Genomic DNA, 24,396 nt, shown 5'->3' with positions numbered 1-24,396 from the left:
CTTCCAAAACTAAACTCTCTGGGTATAATTGCAGGTGAAGGAATAAACCTTCAAATACATAATTTTTAAGATTAAAAATCCATTTTAAGTCTACCTCCAAAATGACAAAGACAACCAAATTATTTCTTAAGATCCGCCCCTGTATTTTATTTCTAGGTTTGATGTTGACCTGAGAGTTACTTCAGTTCTAGTTGTAGCTGTGATGTGGGAGAAGGTAACAGAGGTGGCTTTTGAAAAAAGGCAGTGGCACAAAAGAACAAACAGCTTCAAAGTTGTGCACAGACTGAGGTATTGGAATGGCTTAAAAATACTGGATTACCAACTCGTCTTCTGTTTTATTCAGTCTCTAATGTTTGAGCTGGCCCATTCTGTATAAGCAAGTAGATACTGGCAGGCCTATCAAAGATTCTCTACACAACAAATGTCTCAATGGAGACTCGAGTCACACTTCTAATCCATGTGCCTCATAGCTCATGTATACTTTTTTTTTTTTCTGAAAAAATAAGCAGGAAATTTTCAATTTGTACAGATTGAAGAAATTTCAAAACTATAAAATCTGTAACAAAAATATGTTTTCGTTTTTTCTACCTAGCCTTCCCGTTGACTCAATATTAATTCACTGGACTTATGAAATATGTCATAATAAGGACTAGAATGAGAAGAAAAAGCTTGTTATCACACAACAAACTGGAACATTTATGAGGAATATGAAAAAAGCACACAACAGAGCATGCAAACTAAGTACACTGATATAGGTTGTGAAGCAGGTGGTAAGACTGAGCTTGCATATATAAAGGGATGGCAGTCAAGTAAGAGAAATGAGGTAAAAATGAAAATTAAAGAACAAGCATATTGTGACTATGTCACTGAGAGTGACAATTTTAACCCTTCTGCTCTAGAAAGTACCATTGCCGGGGTGCTTGACACTAAAAAGCCACAAAGAGCAGGTCAAGCTAATAACTATTGCAATTCTGATGGTAAACATACTTGGATTAGATTTTCCTTGCTTTGTTCAACATTTCTTCAAACAAAAGGCAAAGAGCTTTATTCTCAACGGAATTGGAGTTAAGTATCAAAGAATTCATCACAATGAAGAACATTCAAGTAGGATTTAAATGACAGAGATACAAGGAAACATCCAGGGTAATCTTTTTCCCAAAAGAGTTTGTCAAAATTACTGTTCCAGAAAACTGCAAGACACTGTGCAGCTTACATATGATGTTTTTTTTTTTTGCCTTTTTCCTGACCACAAAAGTGGATAAGGGCTAAAAATGAAAGGAAAAATCAAATTCTGAAAGCTTTCTGGTTCAGTAAGCCATTATTCCACAAATAATTTTTCCCAGCCAAATGCAATAAGCCAAAAATCTGCTTTCATATGCATTTCAATGCATCTTACCCGTATAAATTTACCTTCCTATTGAAGAAGAACAAAAGCGAGCCTCTTCATGAAAGAACTGGGCCCTATTTCATGGAGTTTTTAAATTAAAAATTCACAAACTGTATTTTCTTAAGAACAGCGTGTATCAAGATCCATTTAACTGCCAAAAATAGATATTCTTTTTTTTTTTCCTAGTGCAAATCAGCAAAGCTTTCAGAACTGTAAAATCAGAGGGAATGGGAAATTCAGGATTTAAAAAATTTGAAAAAATCAATAATAAAGCAATTCTGTTATTTGGCATGAGTACTTGGCAGACACAAGGGATAATGCTATCTTTCAACTTGATATTCTTCAAAGAAGGTACATCCAGCTCCTAAAATTTTATCTTTCATTCATCACTAATCACTGTTTCTGTGACAACAGACCTCAGGAACAGTGAATCAGATATTCAGTGATGTATCTTCATACAGTTTACACTGTAGTGAATTGAGAAATGCCAGTTTAAACTTGCTGAGGACTTGGCACAGCAGCTGACTGAATTTCAGTCAGCTTGAAGCATAACACTGCTGCATCCCAAAGACTTACTGAATCTGTATTGAAGGTTTTAAAGTAGAGATCTCCTGAATAGAAATCACACAGGTTAAAATGGAGACAATGTTATTCACGCTAAATATACTACAATACAAAATTCTACAAATTAGCCATAACCTAGAGAGTTTGGGATAGCAAAGTTTCTCTTTTACTGCTTGTTTTTGTTTTGTTTGTTTGTTCGAATTTTTCTTAGTCATAGTCACTAACTGATTATAAAAAAGAAAATACACATAGATGTACGATGTTGTTCCAAGTTTTAAAACTATGGAAAGACAGCTCTCCCATAATTAATCTCCCAGAAGTATCCACATAATTTTGTTGATTAAAAGATTTAATACATAAAATGAAGAAGATTGTTCTGCAGGTTAAAAACATTATTTTCTCTTTCAATCCATACAAATGCAGTCCTACTTACATACTACAGCTATTAATAGCCATAGCAGAGAAATGAATTGAGGCAAAAGTAACGTTCAAGTATAAGTTAATTAGCTGTCAATGACTTCTTATACTTCATGGCTGAATCAGGTTGCCTTCAGACTAATGTTTTCTTCCAGTCATTCTGTTCTTATCAGTGTCTCTCTCTCATATGTTTTCATACTTGCCCTTGCCTCTCCTTGACTGTGACAGACCAGCTTTCTACAAACACGTGGTTTTTACACTCTCGGACTAGCAGAGAAAATCAAAGTGATGTTCCAAACTACTTCTATGCTTCCAGCACATAAACATCTATTAACTTGTAATTAACTAAATCTATATTTGTACAGCTAGAGAGACAGAAGTCATGCAACCAATAATTATTATATATTGTAAGATGCTGCTTATATCTCCTTTTAACCTTGCTGATTTTGTAACGATTTTCTGAAGTTGCAATATTAAAGAGACTTTGAAAGGTCATGAAGTGCTAATTAAACTATATCTTATAAATATACACAAAATACAGAATAGCTAAATATATATTCTATTGCAAAGAATTTTCCTTCACTACAGAATTACCTTATTTTAAACTAATAAATACCCAATAACTATAGCCACACACATAGTTTTTCTATACATACGATAAATATAGAACGGTTCATAACAATTGCTTTTCAGATCTGCAATATAAAAATAGTATTACAGTATACTCAAAAGAGGAAACATATAAATTACACAGAAAATTATTTTCCCTTTATTTCAAAATTTACCAAACTAAATTATGCCTTCTTTGTTCATGAAGATACCTAATACTATCCTTAACATTATGTCTTCGAACAGCTTTTGTAACCCACAGGCAATCAGTATACATCAGCCAAATGCCACAAATGTTATCTTCAAGTATATTTATCAGTTTGTCCCAGAAAAGAACAGTAGAAATTTTAAAATAATTGGGTCATACTTGCTACAGAATAGTATGGATAAGGACTTTGTTGCTGTTTTTCCTTTATGCAGCACTATCTGTGAATACATTTTATAGGTTCTTTTAAATTATTTTCTATATTATATTCATATTGAATGTAACAGATACAGAAGTACTCATTCTTTACTTGGAATAGAAAATAAATGTAGAGAGGCGAACCGTAGTAAACATTTACAAGTGGAGACTACATCTTTCACAAAATCTAAGTGGTTTATTGAGTTGGATCCAGATTTTGAGTGTAACTTCATCGAAAGCATTTGCATATTGCCTAGGCTGCTTTATGCCTCAGTTTTCTTAAAGTGAGAATCAGATGCTCTTATGAGCAGTGTCTGCTGCAATAAGGATGAAACTGGAGAGGTATTGGCACTGCCAAGTTGGGTTCTTTTGTAGGTGTTGAGTAAATAAAATAACTTCAGTGGAGTTCTGTTTGTTTGTTCGAATATTTAAGTCTTTATTTCTCTATGTTGCAAATTATTTCCCTATATAAAATATTCTTCTCAAGAAGCTCGAGCATTTAACTCATGGCTGAGGATTACCTTTGAAGGCAAAGCTGCTGAAATTTAAGAGCAGGCAAACTCAGCAATGAAGCCTTAACTCTTTTTCTAACTCTTTCAATTAAGAACAAAATGAGGATACCATTTTTAAGGCACAAGTTTATAAAATTTACATTTTCAAGTAGCCACATGCCTTGGTACATCCTTCACTGTAGATGAAATACACTAATCGTAACATGAAGTAAACATTTATTTATAAAGATCCCTGATTATCTTCTTAAGACCCTCCCATCAAATTGATTTTAAAGAGAGAAAAAAAAATCATAGTGTTAGCAATAGCACTTTTAAAATCTGAGGAAGAATTAAGAATAATAATAATAATCATAATCATAATCATAATCATAAAAATATTAAATGAAAAGCATTAGGAAATATTTCCTACCTGGTACACATCAATCTAACTATAAAGTGCAAAGAGCAGGAAAATTATTTAAATACTGGGGGGGCCAGTGGGAAGCTTACTGAAAACTCTTTTAAAACCTATATTTACGTATTAAGTAAAACCTATATTTATGTATTAAGTATTTTCTATTTTGCCTTTCACTAGCCTTTGGAATACCAAGTTAAAAAAAAAAAATCAGGAAAATTGTTACCTGAGAATAATCTTCTTCATTTGAGTGTATTCCATTTTGATCCATATCCACATTAGTGTCACTTACATTTTCATCACTTTCAGTAACAGAAGGGAGACAAGATACAGAATGAAATCCTTTTTTGATGGTAGACCGTGGAAAGTGGCTAAATAACAAAGAAATTTCAAACACTTTAATCTGTACATTTACTTCCAAATTACAATCTTCATAACTACTATTCTTAACAGAATTTTCTCAAAATAATTTGTGCCTCCTTTATTTTGACATCTTAATAGGGCAGCACAAGATCCATATACACATATATTCCTTATCATTACTGGCTTGGCACTACACACAAATCTATGCTCAAAAGATATGAACCTTTGCCCTCTTAACTGACTCTCAAAAATAGAAATTCCAAGTCTACTGAGGACAACTAGATGATAAAACCAGAAGTGAATAAATTTCTATGGCCCCTAGACAAGAAAAACACTCATAATGTGCACTACTTAAATAGAGGCAGGGCAAAGAAAAGTGGTTTTTGTCAGAGCAGTTTTTTGTCTTTTCCCTAAAAATGGGTCTCCATAGCTACCAGACAGATAAAACACACAATAACCAAAGAAACCTGTGTCAGGCCTGTTCTGCTTGTAGTAAGAGAAAGCTTTGTCACTGACTTCAGTGGAAGCAGAAGTAAAAACTGATTGAAATATAAGTAACTCTTTGCTTGTTAAGTGAACTGGGAGAACAAGATGAAAACAGTATCACACACTTGCCAGTTAGACATAAATACCTAATTGTGTTATTGCAGCAATAAAGAACAGAGAAAAATCTAAGCATGTGTTATCTAACCCCCTTCTTAAGGACTGAGATAATGAAATATCAAGATCTTTAGCAGCAACACAGTCACAATTATCTTCTCTTTGAATGTTTAAAAAGATTTTATTAGGATAAAAGCAAGAGATTAAAAACAGTTTCAGTCCCAATTGTGTATCTAAGTCCCTCGTCTTATTTTAGCAGCTCTATTACTTCAAGGAAATGCTAATATTTGTTATATATTTTTGGATACTACCTATTAATTAAATCACAAGAGATTAAATTACTTGATTGTTACGGAAACTTAGCACATTAAGTAAACTGTCCTTGACAAAATGGGATAAATTGACTATGAAGCAATCTATTAAATATGAAAAAACAATGTAAAATATGTTAACAAGCAAATACTGCAACAGGCTAATTTTTATTCTCTCATTCTTTTAATAACCTATTAATGGATATTGCTTAGAGCATTTTTATATATTTCTACTCCTACTACTTGGAAACAAACAATAAGTAACTTAATGTATTTTTAATCACTAAAATGCAACTGTTTCAACCAAACAGTTATATTCCCAGAATATTCTAAGGTCATTTCTTTCATGGACAAAGACAGCTACTAAAAAAAAAAAAAAAACAACACACCAAAACTAACTGGTTTATAATCAACCCATCCAATCATGATGATCAAAATGGAGAACCTGTCAAGTATGTAATTTATTCAGTTTACTTAGAACTGCACTTAATAAAAGATGTACACATCTTAAAAACATAAACACACCTTCAACAATTTGCAAACTGTTGTTGGAGTCAGGGTTCAGAAAATGAATATCTTCCAAAATAACATAACCTTTTGGTGCTTACTTGGTATGTGATACATTCAATGCTTCCTCTGTCAGAAGTTCAGTCAGAATAAAAGAATGGAGATTACTAATTCTCACAGTTGCCTACCAAATGTTCATATCATAAACTGAAGCCTGACAGTAATGTATTATGCCACAGAAAAAAATAGGGCTCTGATACACTTAGCGTTAAGCCTTCTTTTCTTGTCAGTGAGCAAGTATTATGCTGAATATAGAATAATTATTAGAAGTGGTGTATACATCAACTTCTGAAACTTCTCTATGACACCCTGGTTAAAGACCCCAGTTTTTAAGGGTTTATAGGACTTCCAAACATTCTTTAACACAAGGCATTTATATAAAGTTGTGTTTTGAACATGAGCTGCTTCACATACACTCTCAGGCTTCCTGTAACAACTATAACCAACAGAAAACAGCCTGTTCTATTCATAAACACTAACATTAATTGTTCCATGCCAGATATGTGATGCCCATGAAAGTACTCACTGGCCTGTCGATGACATCCTTATTATGCGCAAGAATTGAAAAAGACCAGTAGTTGAAGAAAAATTTGAATGATATCAAAGAGTATTTCTAGTGAACTCTTAAATATTCTGCCTCTTTGGGCCCACCAAGTAGAGAAGCTGGCCAAGTGTTTTTGCTTTGCAGAGCTCCCTGCCCTTTGATATTAGATGCCCTGAGAAGTGTCCACCCACTGAAGCGACTGTGCACACAGGGTGTGACAAGTAGGGACCCATCCCTCAGGTGTGTGCATGCCTACTTCGCAGGGGCTTTCTCACCAGCATGCAGATGAACAGGTTGTAGGGAGCAGCATATAAAGCTTAGAGCATCCCAACTTGCATCTGTAATAGGAGGTGTGTGCAAACAGAAGAACCTGCACTCCCAAAGGAGAAGGTGTGTGTGTAACCCAAAATGCCAGGATGGGTATAACTGCATCTGTATATCTCTGTGCACATGGTTAGAAATTCCTGGGATTAGTTACAGAAAGGTCTTCAGAAGTTTGTAGGTGTTCATTAACATTTTGTAAGTGTCTAGTAGAGAGGTTTATCTGGTATATTGCTGATATTGATCTTAAATGTACTGATTGACAAATACATAACATCAATAAAGTAGTAGAGTGACACAAGTAAACATAAGCGTTTGCATTTTCACAGTGAAATGGACTAACAATAGAATGTTAAAGCAGAAACTACATTGAATACTCACATGTCTGTGGGTATTGTGATAAGATTCAATTTGTAATTCAAAAATAGGCTAGCAATTTCAACATGTTCTTCAGGTTTCTTTACCACAGGCTCTGGAAAAAAACAACTTGTTAAATACATATTAATGAGAAATATTTAATACTACAATTTTGACAAATGATTTCCATAGGGGATTCATCACTCCTAAATAATTATATTTTCCAAGTATCACGGCATACACTTGAATGGAAGAAAACAACCACAAGTGGCTTTAGGTGACATATCTTGAAAAAATAAGTGCTTAACACTCTGATCCTTAGCCTGCAAGGTATTAAAAGTGTGCTTAACCTATATGTAAGGTTATCCAAGGTAGCTCAGAGCAGCTACAGCATCACATTCTACCTTTACAAATTTCCTGTTTCTGATCCCAGTGTATTTTGCTAGCATTCCTGCAACACTTTCATATTCAAGCTATTTCATATCATGCATTTAATTCCATTATGCAATACAGACAAGCCCTAGAACAAGTTTACCCCTAGAACTATGAGCTGTTGCACCAGGACTAGTCACACACTTTAAAGGTTTAAAAGGTGTTCAGAAGCTTCCATGGCTCAGCATCAGAGAGCTTCTGTGTTGCTTTGATAACACTCCCTCTTCGCTTTCTCCAGTAGAGTGCTTTTTTAGAGATAAATTAAGACACTCTCAAAGCATTTAAGAAATAATAGGGCTAAGGGGAAGTAATGCAAAATAGGAAAAAAAAAAAGGAAACAAAGAAAAAAAGAGAAAGAGTAATCCCTAAGGAAGTTCTATTGAGATTAAGCTAAAAGATGCTGAGTATGGCTCTGAAAATGTTTATAATAATTAAAATATAATTACAAATTTGTTTTGGAGGTTTGAGTAGACAAACCTTGAGGTTCAGATGTCACAACAGTTTCCTTTTTCTGACGGAAAAGCTTCCAACGAGGAACTGGTGGTGGCTGTGGTGGTGCTACCAATGGACAGGATCTAGTTCTGGTAATCAGGACAGGATGGCTATATAAGTGGGAAAGCCCATATTGCCTCAGCTTCTCTGAAGAATCAGCCTATGAAACATGGAAAGATAATCTGACTGAGGTCAGCTCTCATTTCTCTGCATATCTCTCAAAAAAGAAAAGCATGCACACAAAAGCATCTAATGGTGTAGATAACAAATGAAACAAAAAATCATTCACCTGACAAGACTGTCCAAAACATTCTAATTAGGAAATGATATTCAGCAGAAAAAAGTAAAATTGAATACTTAGAAGTGTTTACATATGTTTTACTTTTCATAATATTCACTTCTTTTAACTTATTTATAGAACCATACAATTTCACATTCTACAGAAAACATATAAGGGAAGCAGAATGAAGATATAAGAAAACAACAGTGACAAAGTTTTGTTTTAAATTAACATATTTAATAATATTTTTCTGAGGAAAATGTCCTTACTTCATGCTGAATTTATAAAGTGGCAGAATTCTAAAAGCAACTGGTCTTTTAGATAACTTGTGAAATCTCCATAATATAATATCACTTTGAACCAATATATCATGAAAGTTAAGCTTTTTATCTGCTGGCTAATTTGAAAACACATTAAAGGCACCACAGATGACCCACATACCAAAGCCTACACTTCAGAGCAATTTTACATGCGGACATTGAGTGGTGCTCTTCCCATTAAAATAATAACGGTCTAGTACTTAACACTTTTCACCACTGAAAGTTCTGTTACAAGATTTGTACATCCTTTTTATTTTAAAAATACACCTTCTTTCACTTGCTAAATAATCCATCTGTAACATTTCTTTAACATGTTAATCAGTAAATCACTGATTGCTGTTGCTCACTGTCAAATGTTCCTGAGTTTCTGTAACTACAAACTGCAGAGAAGAATGTAGTTGTGGTTATTTAAAGGGAGAGGATCAAATTAAATACATTAAGGCACATAAGCAATATATCAGCCTCATTTGATCTCTGAATTTATAAAGATATATTACAGGAGTGGTAACTGGGTACACCCATATTCAAACAACTTAAAAAAAAATGTAAGTTAAAACCTCTGAGATTATAGAGCATTTTTAAGACGAACAGGTGTCATAAAGGAGAACTTGTCAGGTGCTGAGTAGGAAATACACTTGAATGGCTCAACTATTGATTTTTTTTCCATTTTATTTAAGAAAACTTAAGACAAATAAATGGAAGCCACATCAACCTTACAACATGTACACTAGAAAGCACAGCAACATTTCTGGAGGGAAATTCTGATGCAACTGCAGTCAGTGACAAAATTTCCTCCAAATTTAGGGAGCAACTCGTAACCCAAACAATGAATCCACTCTTCTAAACTTTTTCTTCCACAAGAAATCCACTACACTTCTATATTTGATTTTTGGTAACTTTCATTTTTCTGTCATTCTTTATTAAAATACTGGTTTAGACATATAGATTTCATCTGCCTAATTCTATTTGGCCTGCAATGCCCTTTTTTCAGTAATCTTTGTACCCTAACAGGCTAAAGCCAAGTTTGACTCAAGGCCTTAGGTGGCAGGAAAGATATAACTCTATGTCACTGTTTCCAGTTTGCTTTTTGATGACTAGTATTACTTATTATTAGCAAATGGACAGTATGGCTGAGACCTCATGTGAACATAAAAGAAAATAAAATCACAGAGAACAAACAAGTTTTCAAAACAGCATAAAATACATAGCACCATTTAAAAAAAAAATGCAAAATTATGGAAATGGAAATTTATTTATTATTTATTTTATGAAGCCTATCAGTTTCATGAGAAGGCAGCTTGCATTTTAATCTGCTAATTATGAAAAATATTATTTAAATGTAAAAAAAGGTAAATCTAATTAATAATCCACTCAGGAAAGCCTGCTCTGGCATTATAAATAGCTTTCTGTAGAGCGTGAGTGACTGAGTAGAAATTTAAGTGTTGTTTTTACTTCAGCTGTATGAAGTGCTGCACTCCCTCCAGCTACTTTCACCAGTTACAACACTAATGATAGAAATGGTTATAAACATGCTATTTCTTATAGAAAAACATGTAGGAAAATGTATATCAGAGAAGTCATTAAATGCAATCTGAAAAATAAAAAAAAAAAGTAATTCATGTTTATCAAGTAGCCCTCAAAACAATCAGTCTTTCCATTCAGAAGTATCTCATCATGATGCATTTTCTAGTCCACACCTAGCCTCTCCCAGAAGAATTAAACTCCTGGGATCCAGAAGAAAGTGGAGTAAAATTGAAAAAATGAGCAGGACTAGGGCAGGAAAATGCATGATTAGAATACAGAAATACTGAAATATAAATTTAACTGATAGTCATTACCTGATGACTGTTTCACTATGCTAATTTTATTTTTTTTTAACTCAGTTATTACAAAATGAATCATCCTGATAATAAAATACATAATACTTTCTTGCCCTGAGAGCACAGAATCTTACCATCTGTCCTAATGAAAAAATATCCTCTTCAAACAAATGTAGTGGTATACAGCCAGCATACACGACCATTTCTGGTCGAGTTGGCACAGAAGACTCTACAGAGAAAACATTAATATGCTTTAGAACAGTGTAAACAGTAAATAAACATTGTTGTACCTCACCCTAAATTATTCCGATTTCTCTGCCTTATTTATATTATCCTTTCCTTTGCCTGACTCTGTTATTTCATTCAAAACAAGAAATCATTGTAAAATACTCAGAAGAGAAGCCATGGATGGAAAAAACACAACATGCTGATTGTTCAGTGCTAGCTAAAGGCATCTTACTGGTGAAAACAAAATTGATCTTGCCAGCAAAAGGATCAAAAGCCAGAGCTCTGGCCACTCCTACCAATGGATAAAAAGATTGAGATAAGTAGTTTGAGAAACAACGCGCTTGTAAACCAAGGTTACTGCTCTTCTGTCAAGGAGGCAGAGAAATGCAGGTAATGATGCCTGCTTCAGGAAGTGTGAAGGGGTGACCCCGCAGCTCTTACCCCACATGCCTTACGGAAGCTTGTTTTCCTCTACTTCTGCCATAGGCAAGGCATAATGGCAGAGGCATGTTCACTTTGTCACCCCTAGAAATCTGTTGCACTAGGCAATCATACAATCATCTTATACCCGTATCTGTGAAAGAAGCTGTTTTAATTCCTGAATTATGAAGAGGGACCAACGCTGTCTGCCTGACAGCCAATTCACTCATGCTGAAGGGAACTTAAGAGTCTAAAAATTATAAAACTAGAAATATAGGTCTGTGGTTTGTCAGCTCAAAAAGAGGGATATCTATTTGTGTCTGTTTTTCCTTAGTCATCTAATACATGATGTGAAGACAGGATTTCAGTACACAGGTTGTGACACCTGTTTTTCATCAGAATGTTTTGTCTTTGTTGTCTTCAGCTCCACCTGAAATATAGGATAATTGTTTCCTGTGTTTAGTAAGTATTCAGTTGGAAGTTGCTCTAAGAATACGTATTTTCTGCGAAATGGAATAAAACAATGCTGTCTGCATACAAAGAAAAAAGGGAAAGAAAACAGACAAGGAAAAGGAAAGCCTGCCCTGGCAAGTAACAAGACAATATAATTCATCAGACTTTAAAAGCACCTATTTAAAAGGTATGCAATATTTTTTCTTAAAGCAGCAAGATATCTCTGCATCTTAAAATATTATTATAGAAATTTGATTACTCAATCACTTTCCAGCAGATTCTTAATACTTCTTACTAGATGCTTGTGATTCCTGTATTCATTCACAGCTCCTGTGTTAGCTGTGGGTTTCAACTTATTCAAAAGCAATGCTATCATCTAGATTTGATCTTAGTCCCTACTGACACTTCTGATCTGTTACAAATGCAGCAGTAGTAGCTATGATGTACTACCCATTACAGAAGAGAACACGTCATTAGGTACACCAATCTCATTGCATGTGAGAAGTATTTCTCAAATAAAAGTATTCAATCAAATACCAGGTGGAATGTAAAGCTGTCATACTCAGTCCAGATGGGCTGTGAAATAAAATGTCTGCAGGGCAGACAATAAACAATGATGAACAAATTATTAGAGCGTGCAGGTGATTAACCAGACACACCATGTTCAGTTGAATGCTACTATTAAAATAGCAGATTTTTACATTATGCCAGTACCTTTTAAAAATAATAAATTATTTGATCATTTTTCACTGTACAAAAAATGAGGAGGATGTATGCAAATTATTTGCCACCAAGTGTACTCTGTTAATAAGGGAAACTGGTTAAAACTGGTAATTAAATTTAAATGTATAAAGCAAGAATTTACTTAATTTTTAAGTTATCATAAATGTATCAATAAAAAAATAATAAAGTCATCAAATTTATTTCCAGAATAAAATAAACAAATTTATTGAACGATTAAATCATGAAGTGAATTCTAATTAATATATCTGGCCACTCTGCCCCCCTGACCTTCAGCAAAGAAGCATTCCTGCTTTTTCCAGTCACAATTTACTGAATAAAGTAGATATTGAACAAATAAATAATTAGAGAGGAAGCTCTTGGTCCTACATGACTGGCCAACAACATCAAAATATTCCATGTGTCATTGCTTTGCATTTTGACATCAGACAGTAATTACTGCAACACTGTTCTTAATATAAGTTACAAGATTTTAATAGATCATAATGACTTCAGTCTGTAATGCAGCCTGTAAATAACTGCAATTTTTAAACAAATTATCACATTTAACTTCCCCCCAGTTAAGTTCGAGAACAAATAAAAGCAAAGCCCTTTGCTTTACATGTGTCTCCTGTTTGTATTTTTATCTTCAAAAGAATAGGACTTACTTTCACTTAAGGCCTGTTGGGCTTCTGCCATTTGTAAAGCCTGAACTGCTAACTTGTTTTTTTCTTTTTCTCCCTCTTTGCCTTTCTTCTTTCCAGTTTCTTTCTGCTCTGCTTTTTCTGTTAACCAAAATATAGATTAAATATTCTTTTTCAGACACAAACTTTCAGTCATAATGTCTTATACTCATTTACACTGTAAACGCTCTAATGACACTTTAGATTAATTAAAAAAAAAAAAAATCAACCACTATTTATTCCAGTCAGAAGAGTCGAGATCTAATAAAGAACTAGCATCATTCAGTTTAAAAACATTGAAAACAAAAAATAATTCTTAAGGTGTAAATGCAGATTTACTGAGCAAGGGCCAGGAAAGCTTCAATTCCGCCTTCCAGTTAATGCAAAACTCTCATGTCTCTACTATAATGTTCAGAGTTACTGAATTCCGGGCAATGTGTCAAATATTTTCTTTATGTCCCTACTCCCACGCATCAGTAATTTCCAAAATAATCTAACATAGATGAGGCATTGGTTCCCAATGGACATTGAAGAAAAAAGTCTCCCACAGTCAGAACCTTCTTTCAAGCCTTAAAATTTAAACTATAGGACAATACATTTCTAGTTTAAAAATGTCCCAAACATTAATTGAGCATCAGAACACAGCTTGTAGCTTCAAAGTTGGAGATTACAGAGCTGTATTGTAACATAACACTTCCCTGATTCTTAGCTGCTTCTTACACAGGATTAAATTTACAAAGTTTCCTGGGGATAAACTGCAGCACCCTGTTGGGTCTATGACAGTTTTGTTCCCAGTGGTTGCATCCCTGTGCATGTCCATTCCAAACTCTGAAATATCTACTGTGCTCGTGGATGGGTCACAAAATTATAGCAAGTATTCCTAAGAATGGATAACACCCCCTTAGTGAGGTCTCTTCTAATATTTTTATAATAGTTTTGACATTTGGACTAAATATTTGGGATTCAAAGTGGGGAAGGCAGGCATTTTTTTTCTTTTAAATCTAGGAAGAAATAGAAATTTTACTACATGATTTCTACCTTCCAAAGACATTAGCTGTGTTGTGAAATTGCAACTATGCCTTCAAGTTAAAAACAGCAACAGAGGAAACTGAGTCTCAAATATAAACAGCAAAGAATGAGATACTGGAACAAATAAGTTCCTAAACCTAAGGTTTTCATTTACATGTAAATAGAAGCAGCAGTTCTTGAAGAAAATTAATACCTATACCTAGTAGCATAAACAGAAAAGTTGCTATAAATAAAAATGCAGATAGACATTAGAATACACTTGTCAGAACCCTCTGCAGGTAGTCATGCTTTGTAACATCCATTATGAAACGTACAATTTATTGATGGTCAGAGCAGTGTTGCCTTTGGGGAAACGGTAACCCCTCTGATTGTTATCCCTCTGCAAGGAATCAGTCTTTAGAAAAATGGCTGTTACACAGAGCTGAACAAATCTCTGCCTTATAACGAAGCTGTTTTCATAAAACAAGAGACTAGTGCTGCTTCTAATGAGATCTATAGATAAAACAAAACTTTTTTGAATTTACACCATTGCAATATGCTCAGTGAAACAACAACAAACCCACAGAGTTGCATGTGGCACAATAAAGACATTTAAATTTGAAGCCAGAGCTTACGTTAACTTTATTTATGTTTGGCCTATAAAGATAACACTACCTAATATTACAGACCTTTTCCAACTCTATCAGCTTTCTCTGGTTTATCTGACTGCTTATTCAAAGATGAAACTTCATGTTTTAACTCTGATACTGTAGTGTCTTTCGGTTTTGTATCTGACTGAAGAATATCAAGTTCTGGAGTTTTCTCTTTTGGCAACTTGAATTCTGGCACAATGTCTTTCAAAAAGCCCCAGACTTTGTCCAAGTATCCACGCCTTTAAAAACAAACATATGCATATGTCAACGGTATTTGCAATAAGAAAAAAAAGTGTGATTTTCATTTAGACAAAACTATGCTACAACTGACAGTGAAACTCTTAGAAGAGTTACTGGGTTATTTTGGTTAATAAAACACACGTGTCTGGTTTTGCGTATCAGCCAGTTTGCTAAGAGACAGGTTATGGACAGATCCATAAAATAAGAGATGATGGTTAGAGAAGCATGTAAATAAAACATCCTTTCTAGAGCTTTTTTGTAGATAAACAATGCAGCAGGGAAATTTGTAGACCACTTTGCAACTATACCATATAATAACTTGATTCATTCCAAAACATGTTTCCCTAACTGTTACAAGACAGGTCGTTCCTGCCTCTTCTACTGATTCCACCAGCCACAACAGCTTTTGGATATAACAGTTGCAGCCATACTGGTTCTCCGCAGAAACTCAGTGATTCCAGAAACAATCTAAAACCGAATTAATAGTTCGGGGCCATGAAAAAGTTTCATGCAAGGTAACCGCATGCAAACTTTAAATAAATAAATAAATAAATAGATAAATAAATAGTACAATGAGCTAAAGCCATCTTACACTACTACTGCAAAGTTCCCCTGGTATTGACATTTACTTATTCCAGAATGTAATATTTTTGCAGTAAGTGCCAGATTCATAAATACCACTTCTTGCTGTTGCAAATGTAAAACTAACTACATAAAGGAAATTTAGGTTACTTCAATTTCTAAGTCTGTGGGCTACATATGCACTACTGTAAGACACAAATTTATCAAAAACCTAAATTGCAAGCATAGCTTGGGACATAAAAATTGCTGGAATAAGGGCTAAAACAGCCCTTGATGGAACTTATTTAATACTGAAATACTGTTATAAATAAACAATTATGCTTAAATAAATTATATATAAACCAAAACTATGTTACCTATGTATTCAGTAGAATGTATCCATCAAAAAGTAAAAAACTGTGATTTAAAAAAAAGAGCCTATATATTCAGAGCTTGTATCCCAGTCATTCATTCAGTAAAAAGAATGACAAGCTGGAAAAATAGAATGTCTGTTCTTTAAAACCACAAAATGGACTTAAGCACAGAGGAAAAAAGAAAAAATGTTATTATAGGTTCTCAATACTGGTTTTGCTTGGAAATAGAAGTATATTAACTGTTCCAATTTGAAAAGTGAAGACAGCATAGTAGCTGAAGTTGATACTTCCAAGTTCATGACATATACTTTCTATAGTACATTCAGATATAAAGTTATTATTACTTTCAGACATTTTGTACCTGTATACTAGATGAAACATAGATATCTCTAACATTGTATTCACCACAATGTTTAATATTAATTTAAAATAAATTAATTTTGTAAAGAATAGGCATCACCTGAATATGATAAAGAGCTTACAAGCAACTGCACAACCTACGAAGAAAACACAATAAAATCGCATTCCTTGAAGGCACATTTCTCAAATGCTGTAAATATGAAATGTGCACTTCCCAAAACTAATGCTGAAGAAGTTTTAGCACTCAGCTTTATTTTTCATAATGTCTTAGAGAATTAAATAGTAAACAACTAATATGTAAATTGTTTAATAGAAGAACTTACTGGAGAGGAATAACTTCTGGTATCCATCCAGTCAGTGTATGTAGAACAGTAAATTCCTCCAACTCTCTTTTTCCAGTTTCATTTATACTGTAAGACAAAAACGAACATTATCCAGAATTATAATATAACCAACTTACAGTAAACTCTGTAGTCTAAGGAGCAAGATCATAGACAAACAGAATGCCTTGCTGAACAACAAGTTTTTACTTGCAATTTTAGGAGCTTCCTTATCCACTGGTGACTACTTTGCCTACAAAGCCAAATTTTCTTTTATGCCTTTCCATGAGGCCTGTTATTTTAGTGTTCCCTCTAGCGCAATGGTACAGTATCAACATTGTTAACAAGCATACTACATATAATTGCACACAGTAAAGCCTCTTTTTGCAGGGATGGAGATGTGGGTTTGAAATTCCTCACACTAGAAAAAGGATGTGAATCTAGAACTTCCATTTCCTGAGTACTTGCTCTAACTCCCAGGTGGTTGTGCATGAGCTGGCTGTATTTCCAGTGTACCATACTTCACTAGTTCAAATTGATACAGTCTCCTGTGCTGTGAGAGAGATTTCTGCCTGTAGATCCTGAGGACCAAGATGCCAGCATTTGGCCATGACAAACCCTGGAGAAATACAGTATTTCAAACATGTTCCTTCAAGCAGAGTTTCCCAATGAGCAGCTCTAGGCAACACCTTTAGATCACTCTTCCAACAAACATAACTTGATACAACGAGAACAGGGAAGCTTGACTATCCAGATCAGTGTTTTTAATTATTTTCTGAGGCTTAGTCATTTTAACACTTGCTGTTCATTGCTCAGCTCATAGGAAACTGCAGCCACAATTGTCAATAATTTGCACCATGGGCCACCTCCTACTTTCTAACTTACAATATTCTATTTTCAATACTGGTTAAGGCTGACAATTAAAACTTCATTAAAACTTCTTGGACATTTCCATTTGTCAGAAAAACATGTTCTCTGTTTAGGAATAGTGGTAAACAGATGAAGCAAACAGGGAGAGTACTCCAGTTTCTTTAAAAAGGCTTTTTGTACGTAAGTGTAGAAACACACACCTAAAAAGGAAACACTGCACATTCTGTGCCCACAGAGGACTTTGCTTTACTGATTTACTATGTCACCTTCCAGAAAAGTATATATTTGTCATTGTAAAATTTTTAGAAAATTATATTTTCCATTATAATAAAACGATGTTTTGCAAATTCCATGTAACTTCACAAACAAACTGAACTGACGAAACATACCTAGTATTTGCCAGCTTAATGATAGCTTTGGACAGCAACATTGGCCAAAGTTCAATTTGACAAGTTGTAGCTGGAAGTAACAAATTATCCTCTGCATTGAAAGGCATAGTGTCATCCACAATGATCTTTCTCCAGCACCCCTGTGACAGAGGGAGGGGGAGGAAAGAAGAAAGAAAACACTGAGTTTGTGGGCTAGAAACACAACATGTGTATAAGAGAACTCTTAACACTTTCCCAAGAACTCAGTTCTACCACAATTTGGTTTACATTACAGCTGGATTCAAAAGAAGTTCTCATATAATATCTGAGAAGCACGTAAATAGTATTCATAGCATTTTATTACTGCTGTGATTTATTTATTTCAAAGGTTACTCTCACTGTAGCTATTTCCAAACATATTTCCTCTCATATGTGTAGTCCACCACATGCATGCATTCACTGCTGTTTCTTCAGCTGCCATGACAGATGCCTAAGAAACAGTAATGGTTAAAAAAAAGTCTTGACTAAACTAGCAGTTTTGCAAATGCCACTTTAAGCTCATAGTCTGGAGTCCTCCTTGACTCCCAAGAACCACCTGAGGATGTTGGCTGCAGTGGTTAGTGCCCTGGAAAGCATTAAGATTGCTAAACGCTGTAAGAAACAACAAAACGCAACCAAATGTAAGAAATACCCATATTACCAGGATAAGAAACAAACATGTAAGACACAATACTGATGTCTTTAATACCAGCTATTTCATTAGTAAATTGAGCTAGTATCCCACAAAATAATCCTGCCTACCATCTCTGCCCTAGTGATTGAGACATAGTAAAGAGGCAAGTGAATTAGTGGGGCAACAGCAAGTACTTCTGCTCACTAAAATGTTCACCATATGTTACCAGAGAGGGCAAAATTACTGCTCTCTGCTTGTAACTGAACTGTGGCTTCAAACTGAAATGCCCGTCGATCAACTCTGTATGAGTTCTACAGGTTTCAGAAGAAAATAAAATTAGACCATATGGCAAAGATACTCGAAAAGAATAAAACAGGCTAAGGTTTTTTAGGATAAAAACAATTTGCTGACAGGAAAACTAAATTTTTAAGATTTTCCAAGTTTGAAAAGGACCTAGTAAGTGAAATGATCACATATTCATCTCCTCTTTCAGTCATCACTGAAGTTTAATAAAGAGAGCAGTACAAGTTGAGAAGTGAAGGAAAAGATTGAGGAGATATTTGGTTTTCTATAACTCAGATTTTTTTTTTTTAATTCGGAGTAGTAATTCTGAGCATGTAGTTCTTAAAATACAATAGTATTTTTTTGCGCATGTAGTACCATTAAAAAAAATGTTCTCCTTCTCAGCAATTGGTTGCCTTTTATACTTGATAAATATTGGAAACCATACTGCAATTGTTTTGCATCACTGACAACCTTTCTATAGCATTTCACTGTTAACTCTAAAAACAATTATGCTGGTTTAAGGACATAAAAGACCAAGAGAAAGAAAGAAAAAAATACTTGGGACAGAAGGTTTATGGATATATATGTGAGAAAAAGTAGAAATAAACAAATTCAATAAACTTCAGGAATGTAAAGTGAAAGCAGTACATGGGGTAGAACTGAATATTGTGCCAATGTGAAAAAAGGATTATCCATGAGTTTGATCTGGTGGACAACAATCCCCTCAGGACTCAACACAGTATTTTACTTCAACCAGTTCCTTGTTCTTCCACTGTGCTTCCTCTCTCTTTTCATTTAATTTCCCACTTTCTCCTGTGAAATCTGTTTCTCCTCTGTCTCTACTGATATTTGTCTTTTCTCATTTGCAATTTTTCTTTAATCTTCCACCATTTGACCTTCTTTTTTTCCCCTGCTTTCTGTGAAATACAGCTGGTACAACCAGAAGAAATTAAAGGCCCAAAACAAAACCAAACCAAAAGTGACAAAGAATCTAAAACACCCTGATAACTATTACAGTTGCTTTAAAATGTAGTCTTTTATCACATGCATACACAATCCCTGCAGCATTAAATTCACATGGAAAATAATGTCCTCTGCTGAGGAACCCGGGCAACATAATTTCTGCCTTCTCAAACTTATGCAACTCTTATTTGCTATACGAATATAAGTTATCATCCCTTATGTGGAGGAAGTCGTAAGGGATGAGGAAAGCACAGACATGTAAAACAGCTAAGTGCTCCCATTACAGGAAAATTAAGAGATTTTTCCAGTTTTAACTGCTTTCCTATTTCTTCCTCAGTGCTGGCTGACTGACGTGTATCAAAAGCAAACTGCAGGAAATTAATTTTAAAATATCATATTTGACCTATACTGTATTAGAACTGTAATTTTTTTCTTAATACAAATACAGAGTGTAGGATTATTTCAAAATAAAAATAACATGCTCAGGGCTTTATTCCCTCTCAAGAGACACGTATCAAACGACAACACACATAAGTGCAGCCATTCAAAAGCTCTCCCCTGCTTTGTTTGCATGTCTATTCACTCCAAAAGATGGATGAAATTATAAACAATTTAACAGTGTGATGGAGATGCAAAATAAATCCCTCCTTACTGTTTATCGCAGGAAGTTTTTATACTATAACCACTAGAGTAATGGTTTCCAGCATAGACGTAGAATATGAACAATTTTCTAAGGGTCATGGAAGTGTTTGAGTAAGTAATTTTGTACTCGTAACTGTAGAGGTTTCTGAAAGAACTCCGTGCTTAGGTGTTTCTAAGTGATGTATTGCATACTACTGCGAGGTGCTCTCCGTATCTCCAACACAAACCTTTGCCAGCTTGTCCATCTGAGGCACTGACATGCTGCTGTCCCTCTCCAGGAACATTATCTGTGCCAAGTGTGATGCAAGTTCCTTTACTCTGAAGTTCTAAAAACATTGTGAGATGGGAAGTTTGTGCTCTCTCCTTTCACAGAGCAACAGTGGTTCTCTCAAATAATGGTAAAATGGAGACTTGTCATGAAGAATATCATGAAAACAAAATCTGTTTACTCTTTACTGAATATTATATATTTATATTCTCTTCCTCTCTTCTGATATATTTTTCTGTCTTCTGTTGTTACGTATTTAAGAGTGTTGTCATTGAGTATTCTGACCTGCACTCTTACATTGCATTTTCCAAATCCTTTCATTAACAACATCAGCCCTTTTCACAAACACGGCCCTCACAAAACCTCTTTCTCCCCCAAATCTGTGTTTCATTCTTATACTTATTGTTGCTGTTTCTTTTGACTGCCTCCTATTGACTGAGAAAATCTTCTCAAGAGATCTCTATTTATTTTTTTTTTTTTTACCATGGGCTAAAAACCCTCCAGGTTATTCTTTCCTGATTCTCCTCTTTTCTTCTTGCATTTCCTTCAGTCTTTGGTGGTTCCTTTTTGCCATATGAGGTTTGTTTGGTTTTCCATACATATGCATTAATAACATATTATCCCAGAAAGCAAATTGAACTTTTTCTTTAATTATGTCATTACATTTTAAGGATATGAAGTAATGTTGAATATATCATTTCCCTCAACAGTTCTTCTAATATTTAATTGTCTTTCTTTCTAATTAATTATGCCATATTTGGGGTTGAATTTATCTAAAGTCAAACTCTAGCTATTGGATATTTTTGTATATCACTAAGAAGCTCTCCACCAGGATTATCTTCTTTTCCATTTGTAATCAACTGTATGCAATGTCTTTGTAACCTCTAGTAAGCTGGAAGAGACCCAAATTAAACACGACAGTCTAAAGTCCAAATGGTGCTGAAACTCTGGAAAATAATCCAGGTGTTACCCTTTGTTTTTTGGTCCCATGACGTACATTTCTGCAGAGCAGTCAAAGCTGTAGTCATAGAGCATTCCCTGCAGAAACTGGGAGTTTTGGTTAACAGCTGAGAAAGGAATATTGAGTTCTTTCACTCCTTCATCAGTGTTCTAACCATCACATTTTATGCAAAAGGAGAGATGGCAGCCATTCGATAAAAGATATGAGCTCTCTGTAACTTTTCAAGCACTCTCACAGAATTATCTGCTGCTTGGTATCTGCACAGAAAGATGTACCTAATACAAAGCCCTAAGTAAGCTGCTTGATCTCCAGGAAAGCTCTCAGAAACTCTGAATGTCTGTTTGATTAATTTCAATAGCTCCTCACTCAGTATGTGAGACAACTTCATCACCCTTGGAAAAAACCCACACCTATTCCCATTGACAATAACAGACCACTACCTAAATTAATCTACTCCAATTCTCCTGCTGGAGACAGTTGGTGTGGTGATGCCTAAAGCAGGTATCTCTAGCAGGCACTCTGCATATGTCCATAGCTTACCTGGCTCTACTGATATGAAAATCTTTAACTTGAGCTGCTGAAGCCTCTAAACCTGCTTTTCTAGAGATTGTTATGTTTGCTCAATTCACACACAATTTCAGCCTGCCAAGGCACGGAAGAAATATTCACTGAATAACTGCTTGTTGGTTTTTTGTTTGTTTTTTGGTTTTGTTTTGGTTTTTGGTTTGTTTTGGGTTTTTTTTGGTTGCTTTTGTTGTTGTCATCTGTTTTGTGGTTTTTATTTTTGTTTTGTTTTGTGTTTTTTTTTTCTGTTTTGTTTTTTTGTTCTTAAGGTTACTGTATATGTTTTTTATTATCAGCAACTTGTAATAGCCTGGCTTTAAATAATGTATATCAATACTATTAGCAACTTCATTAGTACCTTTGGCCTGCTTAATCAGCTGTCTGCGTTGTCTTAGCTGTTCATTTGTATTCATGAGCATTGATTTTTTTTAAAAAAAAAGGTTCTACACATTATTTTTGTTAGGTTTTGTTGCCTTTTTAAAGTATAACTTCTTCTGTTTTCATGAATTTTATCTGTTTAGAAGTCTAATGGGATGCCTTGAAGTTTTCATTAACACTTCCAACTTCATGTTTCCAACTGATTGAGTAAAAAATATTTTCAAGTTTGGGCAACTGGATGTTTAATAGGGTCATTTATATGTCTTAGTGTTTCATGACATACTCTGCAAAAGACAAATGCAACCAGAATAACCCTAACAACATAGACAACTTCTGACTTTTACGTAAGTGATTATTTCTCTGTTTATTAGTATAAGGTTCCATATTAAATTAAGTGTTCCCTGTTGACTGTAAAATGAGTTATTGGCTGTTATCTTTAGAAATTCCATGGGATGTTTTGCTTTTACCAGGACATCTTCAGTAAATGGTCCCCTCACTGGAAATCTTTAATCACCTTTAAATACAATTGAATAAAAGTAGTTCCGTAAAGTCAACCAGCTGAATTACTTAAACAATAGAAAATATTCTTAATCCTAATACACCAGAGGTGTGGGCCATTTGTCTGACTCCACTAAACATCTGCATCAACCTCCATATTCTATCATTCACTACACAGGAACAGAAATATTTTGCATATTATCTCAAAACGATTAATGCATGCACAGAAAAGAAAAAAAACAAACAAACAAACATCAGCAGATGAAATTAAGAGTCCAGCAAAAACAGGCTAAAACTTAATGAGTGAGAATTTAAATCATATAGTTTATAATGCACTGCAAACCTCACAATCAGTCTTCATGTTTTTCCTCTGGCAAAAAATGAAATGAAACATCCCTTCTTATTTAGTGGAAACCAACAAACACCGAGCATTCAATCAATATAAGGGAATTTCCATTCAGGTAGTACACACATATAATGCTTAGTATCATCATAAGATTTTGAGACACAGAGTAAAAAAACACCAAATATATCAACAAGAAGAACTTTCATAAAACAAAAAGGTGTAAGGAAGAAAAAAGAAATAAAATTTCTGTAAGTGTGCCAAATTAAAAACAGTTTACATTGGACTATAAGCTGACCTGTGATTTAGAAACTGGATGCTGAGTATCACTTGCAACTACAAACTACAAATGGTGAAAATAAATCACTTCTTAAAACAACATTATCTTAACCACTCACCATACGATACAGAATGAACCAATTATTTTCTGCCAAATTCATTGAAATTGTGCTTCAGGCTAAGGAATGATATTGAAAACTGCTGATTGACACACACACAAATGTCACAAATATCAGAAAAGTCATTTCAATAGATAGTTTGAACATGTGCCACATTAGCAACTGGCATTACTGAATGTTCTCTGTACAATGTAATAAATGCACTCAGAAGTAGTATCTTCTTACAGTGCCTAGAGAAAAAACAAATCCTAACAATTAGCAAAATTCTACATAATCTACAAAAACAGATTATTACTTTTTCAAAAAATAGTTTTAAGTTGTAGAAAAATCACATGAACTGTAAAAGGAAATTTTATTAACATGCATGAACAATTTGTCAACACTTCTACAAATGCATGTCTTTTCAATAATTATTAATACTTACTCTAACCATTAAAATTTGCCATGCTATTGGTGTAATATTCATATATTG

The 24,396-nt window shown here is 34.2% G+C and overlaps 1 protein-coding gene across 2 annotated transcripts in view; it reads right to left on the bottom strand.

Moving 5' to 3' along the window:
• Positions 1–24,396, bottom strand: part of ADGB (androglobin) — a 105,997-nt gene that overhangs the window by 57,994 nt on the left and 23,607 nt on the right. For both annotated transcript variants that reach the window (XM_065834735.2, XM_071806389.1), the window contains exons 6-13: positions 17,973–18,112; positions 16,717–16,803; positions 14,895–15,097; positions 13,183–13,299; positions 10,828–10,922; positions 8,259–8,433; positions 7,374–7,464; positions 4,513–4,657 (exon numbers count right to left, since the gene is read on the bottom strand). In XM_065834735.2, the coding sequence (XP_065690807.2) occupies positions 4,513–4,657; positions 7,374–7,464; positions 8,259–8,433; positions 10,828–10,922; positions 13,183–13,299; positions 14,895–15,097; positions 16,717–16,803; positions 17,973–18,112 (1,053 nt within the window). The remainder of the gene's footprint in view (positions 1–4,512; positions 4,658–7,373; positions 7,465–8,258; positions 8,434–10,827; positions 10,923–13,182; positions 13,300–14,894; positions 15,098–16,716; positions 16,804–17,972; positions 18,113–24,396) is intronic.

This window comes from Patagioenas fasciata, chromosome 3 (assembly GCF_037038585.1).
Source record: "Patagioenas fasciata isolate bPatFas1 chromosome 3, bPatFas1.hap1, whole genome shotgun sequence".
Classification (NCBI taxonomy): Eukaryota; Metazoa; Chordata; class Aves; order Columbiformes; family Columbidae; genus Patagioenas; species Patagioenas fasciata.
Note: the sequence above shows the minus strand (reverse complement) of the source record. Positions and strands in the feature narration are given on the sequence as shown.